The sequence below is a fragment of the Sander vitreus genome, chromosome 17 (genome assembly GCF_031162955.1).
Source record: "Sander vitreus isolate 19-12246 chromosome 17, sanVit1, whole genome shotgun sequence".
NCBI lineage: Eukaryota > Metazoa > Chordata > Actinopteri > Perciformes > Percidae > Sander > Sander vitreus.
Genome location: NC_135871.1, coordinates 19,136,663 through 19,155,289, shown reverse-complemented (window position 1 = coordinate 19,155,289; position 18,627 = coordinate 19,136,663). Strand labels below are relative to the sequence as shown.

Below are 18,627 nucleotides of genomic sequence, written 5' to 3'. Positions count from 1 at the left end.
CTGGCTTATATCTCCCAACAAATCACTTGTATCTTTGTTTTAGTCATTGAGCCCTGATTTGATCTAATATTTCAAATGACAGGGAGGAGCAGCAATTAATTAATTATGTTGCCAACACAATCTGTAACAATCAGGGACAAGAACATCAGTGGGAACACTGCCTGGCTGTAGCTCGACTCGTAACGAGGTCATGTTCAACCTGCGTTTCATCAGGATCAGTCATGATTTCAGTGGGCAGTTTTTCTAAAGTGCTGTTTCAAGCCAAAATATCCATTTGCAATGTTGCAGCTGATTTAACTTGGTTCCTCTGGGTATGACAGCATTGCTCCGACCACTGCTTTATGACAAATGCCTCAGCTGGAAAGGTGCACATACTGTACAAAGTAATGTTTCACTTAAAAAAATAAAATCTGATCCCAATAAAGGGAGTGGAGTACAGTCATCCATTGTGTTACATAAAATGTGTGCTGTATAGGGCTTTGTGGCAAATGTAAAGCACATAGGTACACTAATCAGAACATTTTAACTTGAACAAATCACTTCCACAAAATGTTACCCTGCATTTGTGGGTGACAAAGCTGGCACAAAAACTGTCCTGTGTGGTATGCCACACATAGGCTATTTGTTGTGGTAACGGGTATACAATATGGCTGACAGCTGTCTAGACAAGCCATAAAGAGGATATAAGTGTTCCATCACACTTTCACAGCTGGTCCAAACATCCAGTGTACATTTTCCTACAGAAATGGTGAGTTATGAGGCAATTTAGTTGCACACAATTCACAAAAGAAGCAGAATGTGGTATGACAGACAGAAACAGAAAAAATATGTATTACTTAACTGATGGTAAAGGATGAGGCAAAATTATATGATGCTAATATGGAAATAAAAGCAACAAGAGTATAGACCCCTATATTAGGCATTTGTGGTTCATCTGCATTAGTGAAATATGTCGTCACAATTAGGATATATTGCAATTAAAGGCTGCTACAGATTAGAAGAGGTTATTACTGGTGTTTGAGGTAGACAGGGAAGTACACAGTGTTTCATCCCATTATGTTAGATCTGCTTTATGTGGAGATTGAAAAAGTACAATACACAACATGTCTTTCACACCTGCTGGATCATGGCTTATCTCTCAGCAAAAACAAAATTAGAGTGGAGATATAAACCCTGCCAACAGTGAACAATTTGTCAGACTCCTGTTATATTCAAAGGCATCATGGCTTTCACTACAATTTTTTTGATTTCAGCAAGAATGCCTGTAGGATTTGGTATGTCCTTTTCTTAGGCAGTTTCATACTCTAGTTATGGTTATAAAACACAACTAATAACAACACATTCTGATGAATAACATAACTGAATCTATCTGTATCTGGAATCGAGAGGCACTAGCAATATGCTGCTCACAGACTAAACAAATCAGTGGAGGAAATAAAGAAAATATTTCCAAGCCTTTTTGTAACTTACACATGCAATCTCTGTGATTCATATGACAAATGATTTATTTGAATGATGGACTTGCTCAGCTACACAATCAAAAGCATACTGTATTCAGCTGTACAATGGGGCTGTTTTGCATAGTTAGGCTGGGGCCAGAGAGGAGGATGCTGTTAGTGCCTGGCTCTGAGCAACATGCTGGCTAGGGCTCAGGTACGTAACAAGCCATGTAATGTAATCAGTCTTTGCACCAAAGCTGTGGCTTAAACAAAACCTCATGCCAATAAATTAGACAAAAACAAAATGGTGTCTATAATATTAAGGACTCAAAATACAGACCTCTTTCTTTCCACGGAGGAGCTGAAAGCTTGTGAGAAGATACAATTATTATGACTGACACCCTACATTTAAATGAGTTAACTATACAAGTGTACTTACTATATATCTTATTAAGTCACTGAAAACATTTAAATGAATTGAATGTGTCTTGTTTGATGACCAGCAAAGGGCAGCATCAACATGAATTACATTAATGGTACATTAAATTAAACTGCCCGTTATAAAGAAAGGTCAGCTTGGCAGAAGTAAAAAGACCTGCGTCAGCTCAATTAATAAAAAAAACATATATACATTGCCATTTTCACACTGACGTGCCAGCTTGGGGGAAATGTCATTCTCACCTAAGCAAACCAACATTTATAGAAATGTAAGCAAATATAATAAGGTGTAGGAATGTACTTTAATTGGGGGGAATTGGCTGCAGGTCTAAATATACATATGCAGCAAAGATACAGTGCCACTTTAAAAGGCCTGAATAAATATGTGCTGTTATTGATGGCTTGGGTTGCCTTGCCTGTATTTTTAAACCATCCTCCCATATGGCAGGTGCTTAGGCTGAGTTCACTGAACCTCAAAAGAAGCAATAAAAGTAAACGTAAACTTTTAAAAATGCACACACATTATGTAAGAGCTGTTTTCCTGGCCATTGCAGGTTTATTTCAGGCAGGTTACGACTATATGAAATGTAGAAGAAGAAAAAAACCTTCTAAACGAGAAACCTGCTTCATGTCTTTTATCGCATATATTCATTCACAGAGTGATTGCAATTCAATCCTGCACAAAACTAGCTCCATAAATCGATGTATACTGTACAGGCAACACAATATGACAACTTTCAGAATCCATGAACTCATTCAATCTGTAGGTAACTTTTAGGTCTTCAGATTTCAAATGAAACCCATCTATAATTCTGGCATATTTCTCCATAAGGGCTGGGAGGGGAATGTGATTCTTAACGTTTGGATAATGTCAACTTCATATTGGCCAGGGTTATCATTTGTACATTCTATATGATGACACAGACCTTAAACTGAGATCATTACAAAATAAACTGAGGTTTTCTGGGTCTCCTGTTGCCAAGACAGCAATTTTGCTGAAAGTGAAAAGGTTCAAAGTTAAGCTCCTGCGAGGTGAGTGAATGAAGTTGTGGATTTGGCTATTAAAAGTTAAATTGCAGATAATGGAAATAAGATGAGGAGAAGAAGAACGTGTTCTCTCTTCCTTGTTTCCGGATGGCAGGGATTATCTGTACAGATGTGGGAGGAACAAAGGTGAAGGAAGCATACCTTATGTCTGGAAATATGTGTGTGGGTGTGTGTTTGTACGAGTACAGAGAAAGAGAGCACACATACACTACAAAAGGTACACCTGTAACTTTATCTGTGCTTTTTTATCATCTCTTGCTGTTTTTGATTAGTCTATATTACAACCTGCTTTTCTCCATGTGTCCCTGCCTCGCTATCCACGTTAGGAAAAGTTAAAAATCTTGGAAAGCTGCTGCAGAGTTTCAACCACAAAGGAAGAAAAAAAAAGAACACAGCCAAATGCAGACTGGCAATACATTTTGCTAAACATTATTCAATATTTCGATTGTAGCTACTTAGTCAACATCCTGAGTAAATCTAAAAGCTTTTAAAATGTTTGAGCAGAGTTTAGTTTTGTAACCCCCACGGTTTTGGGTTCAGTGGTTGAATAAGACAATCAACCCACAACCCTCTGGTGGAGATGTCATATAACACCATCACACCACAGGATCATGACCACAGACATCAACCTGAAATGTCACAGCCTTGGAAAGGAAGAAAGCAAACAGTTTGTCTTGACAACACTGTTGTATTGCGCTACAAGAACATCATAAAAACATTTTGTAAGAAGAACTGAGGGCAAGCTGTAACTAAGTTTATGCCTCGGTAGCCTGCTGTGAGCTGCAAAACTCTGGTTGTATCAAGTTAAGTGCATGCTCCATTCCAATTATTTCTGTAATAAAAATAAATAAATGATGATGTCAGCCTAATTTAGACAGCATGAAACATAGCGATCCAGATTTGAAGCAAAGATTTGTCATTTAGGGAAATATTCTTATTGCTTTCTTGCAGAGAAAGCCAGCATCAGCACCTCTGAAGCTCATTTTAACTTATAACTGCCTGGAATCTCTGATGGTTGCCTGGTCCCAACTGCTCCCAGCCAAGAAATAGTCTGGCACATAACCATCTGTAAAATGGCAAATTGTTATCTTTGGTTGTGGTATGGATTAAACCAATATGTTAATTTGTGAGCTTTAGAGGTGCTGGTTGGTGTATTTTGTTACCGTTGGACAGAGCCAGGCTAGCGGTTTCCTACCATTTCCAGTCTTTGTGCTGAGCTAAGATAACCGACTGCTGGCTGTAGCTTCATATTAAATAGGCAGATATAAGAGTGGTATAGACCTTCTCATCTAACTCTGTGCCAGAAAGTGAATAAGCGTATTTCCAAAAATATCATACTATTCTTTTAACTATGAACAACGCATTTTATAAACCAAGTGATTGTATATCAATGTTGGTTATGCAAGTTGGACGTTTTGCAACAATATGACAATGCCAGATTGTAAAAACAACAACTGAGATAGATATTTCTGCAGTGAGAAAGCAAGACTTATATTTATTATTACTTATATTCTACCCCTGCACGTGCAGTTACAGACATATGAGAGTGAGCAGCATTTCTGAGCTCCATGTGTCTCTCATACAGTATCTGCCATCTGGAAACTCTATCAGCTTTGAGACCCAGGCTTCATTTTTACTGTAATCAACAACAGATTCTCAGCTGCAACAAGAAACTAGATTTATGTCATTTTGGGTTTTTCCTAAGGTGACTGGATGACCTATAAAACAAAACAGCAAACTACGTATACAATCAATCACCTAAGAAACCGCGTACATAACACAGTGTGACAGTGCAATTCTCCCTAATGTCCTACTCATCCCTACAAATGTATCATTGAGACAAATAGTCTCATAGTCAAACTGTGCTTTGATTTTTTTGGAGTAACTGTAATTCTCACAAAAGATTTCCACACATCTAGCATGAATATGAGAACCACAGATTCAGCAGCACAAGCAGGCTTTTTTTTTCACGACCTGAAATGATGAGGAATGCAGTGGCTCAGCAGTCCTGCAGATATCTGACACCACTGTTGAGTGGGGCAGGAGAAAAAACCCATTCATTCCCAGCTTCTGTATTCATTAACAGTGGATTCAGTATCAAAGCACAAGTGGGAAGGTATCTAGCCCAATATACAAAGATTCCCAGTTTTCATAAAACACTGGGTTTCAATTACCTGTGTGTCTCTGGTACAAGGGGGGGGAGGCGAAAATGGAACAACACTACTTTCAAGAGCTGATGTTGACCTAAGGAACAACCTTCTCTCCCTCCCAGCCTCTGAAAGGATCCCCTCATGGTCTGAACTAAGCTATAACCCCAAGCTTGTGTGCTCTCTAGGCTCCACTGATTTGGAGACACAGCAGTCCTTGAGTGTCTGAAAGACCACCCCTAAAAGGCCGGTTTAACTCAAAGGTCAATTCTTGATTGAGAGACAGAGTCACCTTTTTTGGCGCCACAGACCAATTTCTGTACACTTATTATTACCACTATTTTGTGCTCTTAAATACTGTTATTGCTCCCGTTCTTCATCTCCTCTGCCTGTATCACTCTGTGCCTGTATCTGAAAATAAACCAGTAGAAGTCCATGTTAAAAAGCCAGTTACAAACCTCCCGTTTAAGTTTCCATATCTAAAAATACAGGATAAGGTTAATTTCTTGAGAGGGTCATTAGTACTTCCTATGGTAAGCTGAAAGAATGTGGTAGATGGGGATTACTATGAGTGGATAATGTGTCTTCCATCTGCTGCTGCAATTTCAGCTTAAAAAAGACATTTAACACTTGGCAAAGTGTTCTGTGTCATGTCTTTGGTGGTTCACGGACAAGAGTTATAGGGTTTTTCCTCTTTTATACAAGGAAACATGTTCTTGCTGAAACTGCACATACCAAACTGGGGTTGAGCACTAGCAGCACTAGAAGCTCAACGCTGACCTTGCCTTTAATCCTCCTGCGTATCAGAGACAGAACATTTGGAACAGCGAGTATACATGCAACGGTCACGCTTGCAGAAACGGCAGAAGCTAAAATCTGGAAAGTTTTTTCAGTTCTCTCATTAACTAAGTATTATGGCAACACACCTTGAGGTGGTGCTGTTATCTAGGTGGAGATGAAAGTAAGATGTCATTCTAATAAATTGTAATCTCTGGAGATTAATATGCATGTCCCAGGTGAAACAATGATTTCTGTGTAGACTTCAAGGATATACACAGGCAGTCTTCTCGGTTTGTAATTGTCTGTGCATTTAGCTCAAACAAGAGTCTTCATCCATGCTAGCAGCTATGTGAAGCTGTACTTAGACACATCAGTACTTTGAGCTAGCTGCTAGCATGGCTAAAAAGAATTATTAAAAAACTAAAATAATCTGATTATCCCAAAAATAAAGTCACTAAACTCTAGTAGTTATCTGGATCTGAATTTATTGCCATGACACAAATACTGCCTAGTATAATTTTAGAGATAACTTTAAATTCTACAGGAATAATTCTTTAAAACGTAACAGTAAGTCTGTGCTCTTGGAATAAACTCAAAAAGAATCTGCCTCTCTGAACATTAAGCTCCTGCTGAGCTGAGCCCTGGAATCATCTTGCTTCCAGCCTGAAGACGGAGAGCGGAGACATTATTGGTAAATTTTTTTCCATGTGAATGTAAAGAAGACATCCTGCACATCCATCTTGTCACGCTGAAGGCCAGACCTGCTTTAATCTACCAGGATTTGATTTCAGCAGTCTCTTTGGGCTTGCAGCCAGGCAGTTGAACATCACCTGCAGGATACCACTGTTACGTTCCAGCTTCTCTATAGCTCAAATTGGTCAAATTTAAAATCATTAGTGTTTGTGAGGACAAAATGGAAATTTTATATAAATAAGATTACTGTGACCCTTCAGGCTCTTCCTGAAATTTAATTCACTCCACCCTTCTTAAGTAAGCTGGGTGGAGCAATAGAGACACAATACATACTGTACATGGGTGGTGCCAGGGGGTCTTGGGGGAGCCGGAGGGACTGACAGATGTGAGCTGGCCTCTCCAAAACAGACAGGCATTCCTGGAGTTCATTTGGCACATTGTAATTCATAGAGGCTGATGTAGATTTGGAATGGAGACAAGTTTAACCCTGACTGGTCCACAGAGAGATATCCTACACAGGACTGGGCACAACATGCCTTATGCTGCCCTTGAGCTGTAGGCAAACCAGCTGCAATAGGTACAATATTTCCAAAAAGTGACTGCAAATTATTTTTTTCCTTTCCTATATACTACCACATTAAAAGAGAAAAGTTAAAAACCACTGAATACAGAGCATTTTAACTAACCAACAGAGCTGCTAGCTTAGCCTTGGTTAACATCTCTTCAATATAGTGTAAAGTGAGGAGGCATCCTGGAGGATCCATTAAGCCATTATAATGAACCAACCTCTCTGAACCACTAACTTTGGCAGGAAATGGCTTTTTCCATTTTCTTCCAGAGTTTCTCCCTGCACTACCCTTTCCTCCTGAGCCAGCATCTCCCCCTAACAAACTCTCATAAACTAGACAAATAAAATAGCTGCAATCTGACTGATGACCGAATTAATAATTATAAAAAATGTTTGTTTTTGACAATACTAAACTGTAACTTCTATAACAGTAGCTCCTGTGTTTCAAGAGTAGTATTAGAGTAGTAGAGTAGAGTAGTATTCCTGAAAAACTGAATGCTACAACAGAACATCAAGCAATCATTGGTCTACCCTGTTGATTTACCACATGCTGCACCTATTTCAAATCAAACAGAAATCAATACAAAATACTGTACCAACTGAAACAAAGGCCAAGACACAAAATGTATCGCCATGGCACTGCAATGGAAAATACTGCCTTGGCTCAGAACAGCAGGCTGGAAAAGTGGAGAAAGCTGAGCTCTCATATAGGTCTGACCTAGATTCACTGCCCTGTCAAACGCATATGTTATCTAATCCAAGGTAAGGAAAAGTCGATAACTGCACTGGGCAGCAGTCACAGCCAAAGTCCTACGGTACAGTAGCTTTAGCAGCAGGACTTCTGTTGACGGACTAGGGTGAATGGCAAAAGGAATCTGTTGCTGTTGCACTCTCATACTCTCCAACCAGCCAGACACACAATGCTGATACAAAAATAGATGGCAATATGACAACATACAGATATTTTCCCCTCACTGCATCCAAAGTAAGAAAGAAGTTTAAATGTGCATGGCTCTAAAGGAAAATATTTTACTATGGCTGAAAGGCTCAATAAAAATCCATACAATCCTTTTACAATTATAAATGTTATAGACTCCCTTTAGTACCTATTATAGCATTTTCACTACTTAGCTCTGTAATACAAAGATCAATCTGTCAGAAACCATTAAAGGGTTTTGTACTTATCCTGAAAAGGAATATATGCTAAATCAAATGAGCTCTGAAATCTTCTTAGCACACACCTGGTGCTGTTAGTATTGGCAAAGGGATATGGAGTGATGTCACCCAGCCAAATGGACCAGATTTATCAGACTTCCATTGCAGGAGGTGTTGAGATTTAAGTTAAATGCTAGCTGTGCTGCTGGAAACAGTCTCCATAGCAAGATGTAGGGGTGGGGTGGGGTGGGGTGTATTTACTTCAGATCTCTGTGAAAGTGTCCGTCAGTGTATAATAAAACTGTCAAATAGCCTTAGGATGTGTTTTAAGGAGCCCAGAGTCTACTGTTTTGCTTTCTAGAAACTCATGACAAATCTAACCAAACCAGGGATGAACAAATGAGTGCGAGTGGCAACAAAATATCCTCTGCGTCAGAGAAAGGATGAAACAAAGTAATAATAACATGGAAACTAAGCTACGGTAATAACACGGAAGCCTGCAAATCATAAATGTGCAATGAGACCATTGAAGTGCATGACTTTCACATTCTGCATGGATCATCAACGCACACATCAACCACTATAACTTTGCACAGTGGTCAGCTAAAATACAAATGTGAAGGGGCCTCTACTTGAAAGCACAGGACCATGCGGTTCAACTTCATGGAGGAAAGCTCTCATATAAGGCCCCCCGATAAAAGGACTTCAAGGTGTTGGAATATCCGCCTCACTGTGGCTCCCCATTGGGTTGGAATCCTACTGGAGCAGGGAGTGAAAACAAATACATGAACCTGAAGGCAGGACACGTGACACTTCAAAGCAATTCTACTCTACAGACCCTCTTCCTTAAGGCCAGTGTGGCATGGCATTTCACTCACAACCATCATGAAACCCAAGTCCAATTGCCTTCCTGGTCACTGTTCCCTCCGTCCCCATCCTCCCTCTGAAGAACACATGAGTCCTATTACTGTTTTACTGTCTCAGCAACGCATTAAAGATGAACGTCAGACCCTGTTACTGGGCCTATACCTCTCTCTTCTTGAGCTTCATGTGGCAAATCCCCTTCCCTTTAAAGTGATTCGGGCAGCTGCTTAGACCTAGGTGCCAGTAATAGCTGCCAGTTTTAGTGGATTTACCCAAGACACATGATTGGATACTCATGATATTAACAGCATCTAGCATGCAACAGTAGTTTTTCCGTAGTCCTTGGGTCATACAATCTACAAAACTATCGGACCTGCTTTATTTTACTGCATTTCCAATATAGATTTTTTATATATATATATATATATATAGATAGATATTTGCTAAAACAATAATTAATGATTATAATTATAAATTGTAATTTTGTAAACTTTATGTCAGCATGCTAGTGACTCATTAAACTTTAAATATTGTCAAACTGAGTCACATATATCCTAAAACATGATCTTGGCTCTGTTTGCTAGCTCTTTCCAAAGGTTAAACAGCTGACTAAGGACTCTCTGCAGCTGGCATTTGTAAATCCGGCATGTCTTGCTGGCTTTCCATTTAAGTGAGGTGGAATAATTAATACAAGTCTGGAAGACATTCCTCTTGCTAGAGGCAACATTCTGGCCTAGGGCCTAAACCAACAGTGGGAAAAAACAGGCCTGACTGCAGGCCAAAGTGAGCCTCCAGATGGGGCTAAGTAACAGCTAGCTGTGGACAAAGGAGGTGAGAAGGCTGAGTTAGGGAAAAGGGCATCATGTTTGAGGAACTATGGACTCAATCATAAAAGAGTTTGTTTGTGTCTGACATGAACACAACATGCATGCTGCCTGTTTCAGTTCAACATGTCTTTGTGTGTGCTTTTTTTTTTTTTATTACTCACCACTCTCGCTCTTTTCAATGACGTCGACCACCTCGCCCGCTTGAAGGCTGATTTCTGCAGGCTCTTGTTTCTCGTAACTGGCCACCACCACATACTGTTCCAGGAGCATGGGATCCGAAGCATCCAGACCTGGGGTTGATGGGAAAAAACATGCTGTCAGCCAGCTGCCAGCCATAGGTCCACGAGAACGACTGCTGGGCACTCGTTGTGCCATAGGCCACTTTGTCTGTAGAGCTCAGCCAATCACAATATTCACAGGGCTCAGTGCATCTTCCTGAGAGTCTAGCCATAGAGCTGCATCCCCCTCCAGCCCAACAACAAGGGCAATGGAGATGCTGAAAGTCTAGGAAAGGAATCTCCCTCCAAGAAGTGAAGGATCAAGCAGTCAAGTGCAGAAAATCCATTCTGTGTTACTGAAGGGGCCTCATCCTGAGTGTCCGACAAAGCTGGGACCGGGTCAGTAGATGCAGGTAGGCACATTAACACAGTGGAAAGAGGAGCAGCAGCAGTGAGAAAGCAGAAGGAGCTGTAGTAGTGATAGAAAAGTGAGCTAAAGCCAGCTGAGGACAGGACAGTAGAGTGGGAGAAAGAAATGGTTTCCCTTGGAAAATAAACCATCTGCTAAAAAGCCTCCTTCTCCTCAGTTGGGGCCGGAGCTGGAGGAAGAGTAGGGGGTTGTGTACGCCAATCATAAGAGCCGGCACTAGAGGTCTTAAATAGAACCAGATGAAGGGGCTGGAGCTGTGCTCAGAGGGATGGTCCTCCATGAAACACTAGAGCTCTGACTACAGCGTGCAGATCAGCCAATGGAAATCTTCCTTTCTGTACTTCGCTAAGTTAACCATATAAACACCAGTAGTGACTTAGTTTTTTTTGGACAAAAGTTTTCATAACTTGGTCACGTTCACTACTTAACCCGAGTTTGGTCACTCTAACCAACTACGGGGATGTCTTGTTAAAGACAGAAACATATGATTTAATTTGTGAGCACGTATATAAAAAGCATATAATGCACAATACATTACAAACATCAACAACTTTTTTCACCCCACATGAATAAGGCTCCATCAACTGAGCTCGAATGAAGCCTTATTCATGAAGAATCCTCAAAACAAGCATAGCTGAATGACCTTAAGCAGATCTAACAAGAGTCAGCTGGAATCCAGAGACAATCACAGCTGACATTCAGTTCACACATTAACAAGAGCTTCGGCTGACCACTGAGTTCAAAGCTCCAGACAGCAGGGAGCTACTGTCTGCACACATTAGATTATATCTGTTTACACTAATACTGCTGCTACAACAGATACACAATGTACTTTTATGGTGTGTTTGAATAACAGTAAAGGATCTACAAACCCAGTAGAGATTATAATCTCTATTTATGGTCACAAGCTCCTTTTACTAACTGCCATCGGTTACTGTAGTGTAAAATGAAATATGTGGGCTCTTGACTTACACAATAAACAAATATTTCCAGCAAAATAATGTCACAAGAGGTGTGCCATCGTTTCTCAAAATGCAGTAAACACAGTTTCTGCAAAAGAGAAACTCATTTTATCCTGAGGATGGAAAATAAGAACAATAAAGTCCAATAGATGGAAGGTTTGAGGCTTAGATAAGGAATGATTGAGACAACTTGGATTTAGCTGTAATTTCTCCAAAGAGCAAACCTGGCGACAGTCCTTCAGATTGAAGAGTAACATGTCCCTCTCGGGAAAATATTTTGCAGTCAATTTGGGAAAAAAAAATCGAAATGTCAAGGAGCTCATAACTTATGAAGATGAACTCAGCACCATTAACATCTCAAATGCTAAAACTGCCAAAACGTCTGACACTGGATTACTGTGGTTGGGCTGTGGTTTATTAAGCTTCACGCTATTTGTGCAAGATGTTTCATCAAACCACAAAGTTAGGTGCTGAAACACTGCAAAGAACATATTATTTAAATTCTGGGTATTTCCATCTTGTTCTTTAAAGTATAATATGACAGCAATTACTTTAGTTACAGCAAACAGTGATATTTGTTTTGACATAATTCTTGGAAACAAGTTGTGTGTGTGTTTTTTTCAACTCAGAGATCAATTAACGCTGATCAGTAATAATGCTCAAACATGTTTTGCTGTAACTATTACATCATTTTTACCAGTAATAAAAAAAAGAAAACTTCAAATTACTGGCAGTACTTATTGATTTCATAAGTCAGTCATTTTACTTTCTTTTAGGGTAGATTTGTTTACGTGTATGTTTTCTAATTTACAACATTTTAGAAGGCATTTTCAGATTAAAAAAAAAACATTTTGTATGCAACATGGGAATATGAAGATGTCTAAATCATGTTCCCAGCCATAACCTTTGATCTTGGCTTGTCTGGATTTACAGATTTGTTAGTATGCAGTAACTTTACTGAGTGCAGTTTAAATGAGCTACTCTTCACTTTTTCATGATCAGTAATCTTCCCTCTACTCAAACCACAAATATGTGGATTTATTCTGTGCCTTTGCTTACTTAGTACTAAATCTGACCTTCAAAGAAAATAAAGAGCTGTTGGGAACCTAATTTCAAATAAATAAATCTGCTATCCTGGACATTGTCTTATCTAAAAAAAAAAAACTAAAAAAAAACCCACCTATCAACAATATAATTTCAAGACAGATGGACATACAACTCAACAGGTCATGATCTCATAAAACCATGATCTATGTGAAATTATGTGAATGGAGGTTTCAAAACACACAATTAACTACTGCCGTGTGTAAACTGTAAATCTGAGACCTGAGGTGAGTAAGTCAAGACTTTGTCAGCAAAGTCAATAGGCCTAAAAACAAAAGCTAATATTTCAGCCTCATTCAGGAAATGAAATGTTTTGCAACAGCAGGAAGACAGAGCCAGAACAAGGAGAACATGTGTGAAAACAGTCTTGGACGGGATAGGTCTAATTTCAAGTGAACCGTTTAAAGAGAACTATAAAACAAATAGTATAAAATGAGCTACATAAATTACTATGTACACATCAAAGTTTCAATGAAATGCATCAGCCATGTAAAGTTACAGTTCTTAAATCAGCCAGTCCCTGGGAAAAGGTGATTTCACATAGTATTCAGTGTTATAGTGTGAGTGTCATTTCCAACCAGGAGTACTTCTACAGTTGCCATGGGGTCTGTGGAAACATTGTGAGTAGCACAACTAATTTGAAAAAATAGCAATTACGATTTCATTAAAAATAAATGAGTGAGCAGTTAGCTAAAAGTAATGGGTAAATGGTTGAAATAGCTAACCGCAATAGATAAATGGTTGAAATGTCCAGTCTGCCATTCCAAGTTGTAAAAATACAAACTTGACCAAATCCACTTTTACATTGACAGTTCAATTGTATGATACAAATACTAAAATATTCACTTCTATATTATATTCAAATAAACACATTTGGAACATAATGGGTGGTGTTAATGAAGGAGTACCTGAGTCAATCTGATAGGGCTGGTAAGAAAAATGTTGGGAACCATTATTAAATTTGTGTGAGCTTGTGTGTGTGTGATACACAACGTAGATCTAAAATATGAGGTTTGAAAATAAAAGTACATTCTTCTTGGCTTCCATCAGATATCTCTATTAACCACTCTCTGTGTTTATATCTCTCCTCACTCAGATTTATACATGTGCTTCCTGCTCCCACCCTTGCACACCCAGACATCCTAACTCCATCCAACCCCCACCCACCCATCATCAGCTCCATCCAAAGATGATGACAGTTAAGAACTTTGCAATAATTCATCACCAAGAGGAGGAAAAGAGTCTAGTCTACCCATTTATACCAAATTTCTTTTTTTCTAAGAGATTTTTTAAGGATCAGGCATTTAGTTGATAGCATAGTTTGCACTGGGCTGTATGTCTTAGTGCTATAATTTGAACCCTGGGGTAACTTTACAAGAGCAGATCTGGGTTGAGGAGTAAAATTTGGCAAAGTGCAATGCCTTTGTTTGGCTCATCAGCAGCAGATGTGCAGTTGGATTAGAAAAGGACACAGGACTGCTGTTCAATGTAGTACAGATGTACTCATGTCATTGAATCAGTATGTGGCCCTGAGGGAGAAGGGGCAGACCACAAACAAATAGTACAGAAACTTTCAGTATAAGTTGAAAGGTTACCTCCACCAACTGTAACATGTGTGCATGTACCTTTCAACTTATAATAATAATAAAAACAGGGACCCACTCGTAAAAACATCACTCCATAGCGCTACTGGAGGTAAGAAACTCCATAGGGTACCTTTAACTTCAGTAGTTACCATTACACTGGTTTCCAAAAAGTCTGGAATCAAAGGCAAACTGCTAAAAAAGTAAGTGGCACTTCAAACCAACCCTCCCCTTCATCAAGGTTTCCAGGAGTAAATCTGATGCCTTTAACACTTAACTAGTGTGAAGCAAAAGCAAGTGCATCAAAGAACACCGTAACTTATCCTTATGAATGGCCTTATACAAAATTACAAATAAAATAATAAACAAACATGTCTGATCTCATTCATTACAGAACATTTTCTGGCTTGAAAAAAGCTCTGCCTCCAGGGTGGGAGCCCACTGGGACAAATGGTCACTTATCAGAAACAGAGGCCTGTATTGGATCTGCTCTCTGCTGGAGAGGGTGGAGCTGAGCGGAGCAGAGTTAAGTTGTAACTTGGAGGAGAAAAAAACATCTATATACTGATGTTAAAGCTGTATCCATGAAATGAACAATGATATCTATGACTGTTAATAAAAACTAAATGCAGCATTTGATTAAAACCTGGTTTATCCCTCAAAATTAATCTTTCGGCTACTGTGAGACTCATTGCGCATGGTTGTAGAAGAGTGGGGGCTGTTTTTTTGAGAAAGAAGCTGCTAAAACAGTGTACGGCTGTTAAAGTAATTTGGAAGTACTCATTTGCCTTAATGATTTCCGATGCCAGTTTAAAATCTTATCCATCTGCAAATACAAACAAACACACAGACCTCTTGACCCACCCCGCCATCTAACTCATGAAACATTAACCCTTTTCCTCCAAACAAGCATGCGCATACCCACATATAGTATGTTAACACCCACATAGACACAACCGCGTGCACACATACACACACCCTATAGGCCCCCAGAGACCCTTTAGCTCACATAAAGACAGCAAGTCTGCACACATAAACACACTCCCTCAGTCTGTGCGCAACACTGAAATGGTTTCCACTTGCCACGTAAACCTCTTCTCCTCTCCTCTCCAGCTGCTTTTCACATGCACTACACCCCTAAGCGCTCCGTTTCTTCTTCTCTCCGACTCTCCGAATTCTTCTGCTCATCTTACTTTCTGTTTGAATACAGGTGATCACTGATGATTTAAAGATGATCTGAATCTCTTGAACCTCAACATCCTAAAAAGTAAGCAGCAGTTGATCCTAAAATCTGAGTGAATTTGATTGAGATCGTTTTCTTTTACCTATGAAACAGTTCCTTGTCTTTCTTTCCTGTGTATGGATGAAGTTTTATGTATTTCATCACCATGGTTTTGGTTATGGCAGCTTGTGTTGTCATCGGTGCCAGTTATCTGACAGTGATTTATGCTGACGGGCCAGTATCGGCAGTCAAACCTGACAACTCCATTGTTTGTTAGACAGAAGATTATACGTCTTTCAGTGAACCCTATGTTGATAGTGGCCTGGCTATGAACCTAAGACGGTCCTCTGATTTATTCTGCTTGCCAGGTAAACAGAGTTCCTAGTTAAACATCTAACCACTCACAGTTTTGTGGCTACATTCTCCTGTTTAGGGGAAGGGGCTCGGTAAACTCTTATGGGAGACCTGCACCATGTAATTATGGAAACCATAAGCTGCAGCTACAGCACAAATTCACCACAGACTCACTGCACTTTATCTTCTGTCCTGCTTTAAAAGAGGAAGATCAATCTTTCAGCTGCGTTAACCACTAATGTCCAGCATGGGGACTATGTTGAAGGTTTAGAGATCAAGTATGGAGGGACTTGTACAGTATGTGCTCCATGTTGACTGTGAATAGTAAATCATCATGAGAACCAGACATAAAGTGTGTTGTTATTGTTTTCACTGGTCCATGGAATGATTTATTGTAAGCATAAATACATGTACATCTCAGAAACTACATAGCAGATAACATATTTACTATCAAACCAAACCACCAAACCACCAGAACAAAACAGCTAAAACTGTGCATGCAAGCATTAGGCACTATATGACAAACTTTCCAGGCAGCCAATATGAATATAACTTGAAACCAATCCAATATCTTGCACAGACTGAATGTAGGTTACTTGACACACACACACACACACACACACAGCTGTAATAAGACAATTTTTTCCATTTCGCTATGTAATTGGTATTCACTGTTACGTAAAGCCTCAATACCATTGGAACATATAATGAAATTAGGTTGGGGTCTTATTACATTTGGTGGCAACTCTGGCACAGCTTTTCCTATGAGTGCATCGCCCATGCAAAAATGAACTTACAGGTAATTTACTGAGACTTTCAATGCCCAGCTATGTCATACGTAACTGTGGCAGATTGCAGGAAGGACAGCCACAGCAACTTTGCATCTGATTGCAGAGCTAGCATGTAATTTAGTAATGCATGTGGGTATTCTGAGACTTGCGGTGCACACGCACACAAATACACAACACTTGCACAGCTGTTCACTGAACCCCTCTCATGCTTTTCCTGCTGCCTCCTACGCCTGTATCCCCATGCTCAGCTGAGTCTTTCTGTCTTCCTAGCGCTCTCTCACATACAAACATAAAGCCGGCTGTCAACCCTGGCAGAACAAACTTACAGAGGAACAAAGAGGTGGTCTCTCACCTACAGTAACACTGTTTCATCACAATACAGTCAAATCAAGATGTGTGTTTGAAGAGCATGTACTCTTGAAAGAGAACTCCACCGTTTTGGCATTGCACTATAACAATAACAATATAACATATATAATATAACAATGTTGATGAAAAAAAGAATCAAAATCAATCCAGCTGTACCAGAGATGTATTTTTTTTGTATCCAAACTAGGGCTGCTACTAACAACTATATTAATTATCAATTCATCTTCCCAATATTTTCTTGATTGTTTAGTCTATAAAATATCTTTTGTGTAAAAAAAAAAAAAGTCCATTCACAATTTCTCAGTCCAGTGTGATGTCTTAAAAATTCTCCAATACCAACAGATATTCAATTGACTGTAATATGTGATAAGAAAGCAACAAATCCTCTCATTTGAAAAACTAAAACCAGAGAATATTTGCCTTTTTGCTTGAAAAATAACTGGACTATCAATATAGTTGCAGATTATTTTCTGTTGATAGATTAATCGACTAATTGTTGCAGCTCTATTCCAAACATTCTTCTTCCTTGTCAAAATATGGTGCCTACATTACCCATAATGCAACTTGACCACCGACAGTTCGGTCAAAGATCTGGGTGTGTTATGCTAGAAGCAGTTAATGTAGCCTTGAGGTGCTATACTCAAGCATAGATGAGGACTGGACTACAGATACCCCTTCAGATATTTTTCATTTTCAAACTTGTAGTCATAGTCACAATATCAGTCAAGTAAGCAGTACATACTATGAAGACACAGTACAAATGGATGGAGCACAAAATAACTAACACAGATTCTACTGACCAGGGTAAAAAGATTTCAGATCCTTACCTGATTTACGTTTGCCGGAGAATCCAAAGTCTCTGGAAAGGAAGCAACACCAGAGGAACATGGTCAGTATGAGTGTGTGTGCGAGAGAGATCAGAGCATTAATACAACTTTATCAATCCAGTAACTGGTTACAGCTGCATCTCTGCGTGGGACCATCCAAATGCAGTTGGCACACAAGTACCAGCCAAACCCTCGTTGAGAATGCATGCAGAACTTGACCCACTACAAGAGGGAGGGAGACAGGGTGGGACACAACATGGGTATGTGTGGAGGACTACAGTAAGTGTGCCAAGGACAGTAACGAAACAAATCAAGATATTTTAGCCAATATACTGCCATGCATGTATGTATCTCTTCAAATGGCAAAAAGAAATGCCAATTAACCAGAGCACGTTTTCCTCCCATCCCAGAATGCTACTGTATGTGGAGAAGCCAGACTCTCCTCCAGCGTGCTTTGGAGAAGGGTTTGGCAAAGCAAGACTAGGATCACAGAGAACCAATTTGCCACTGACTGCGTGCACATTTAGTGTGCACGTCTGTGTCTTCCTTTTTTTAATTTTTTATTTGATAATTATTATTTAATCTGGAACAGATAATTTGCATAATTGTCACTGTTGTTGGACCAGAGAAAATATGAAGCTATTATTTTATTTTGACAGAAATTAGTCATTTAGAAGCAAATTAAACAAATGATGGCATGATGAACAAAGGATTTATACATTTAAATTCATTCATGAAAGGGTTTTCAGTTTAATTTGAAAGCTCATGCTTCATATACTGTAATGCAGGTACACAATGGATGATACTTC

At 39.3% G+C, this 18,627-nt stretch overlaps 1 protein-coding gene across 4 annotated transcripts in view; it reads right to left on the bottom strand.

Annotated features, from left to right (window-relative positions):
- LOC144532126 (SH3 and PX domain-containing protein 2A-like) overlaps positions 1-17,894 on the bottom strand; it is a 28,273-nt gene extending 10,379 nt beyond the window's left edge. For 2 of the 4 annotated variants that reach the window (XM_078272695.1, XM_078272697.1), the window contains exons 1-2: positions 17,819-17,894; positions 10,120-10,248 (exon numbers count right to left, since the gene is read on the bottom strand). In XM_078272695.1, coding sequence (XP_078128821.1) covers positions 10,120-10,248; positions 17,819-17,879 — 190 coding nt within the window. In that variant the 5' untranslated portion in view covers positions 17,880-17,894. Of the gene's footprint in view, positions 1-10,119; positions 10,817-17,818 lie in introns of those variants that run through there. The other 2 variants (XM_078272694.1, XM_078272696.1) reach the window with 1 other exon arrangement.
- Positions 17,895-18,627: the final 733 nt, after the last annotated feature.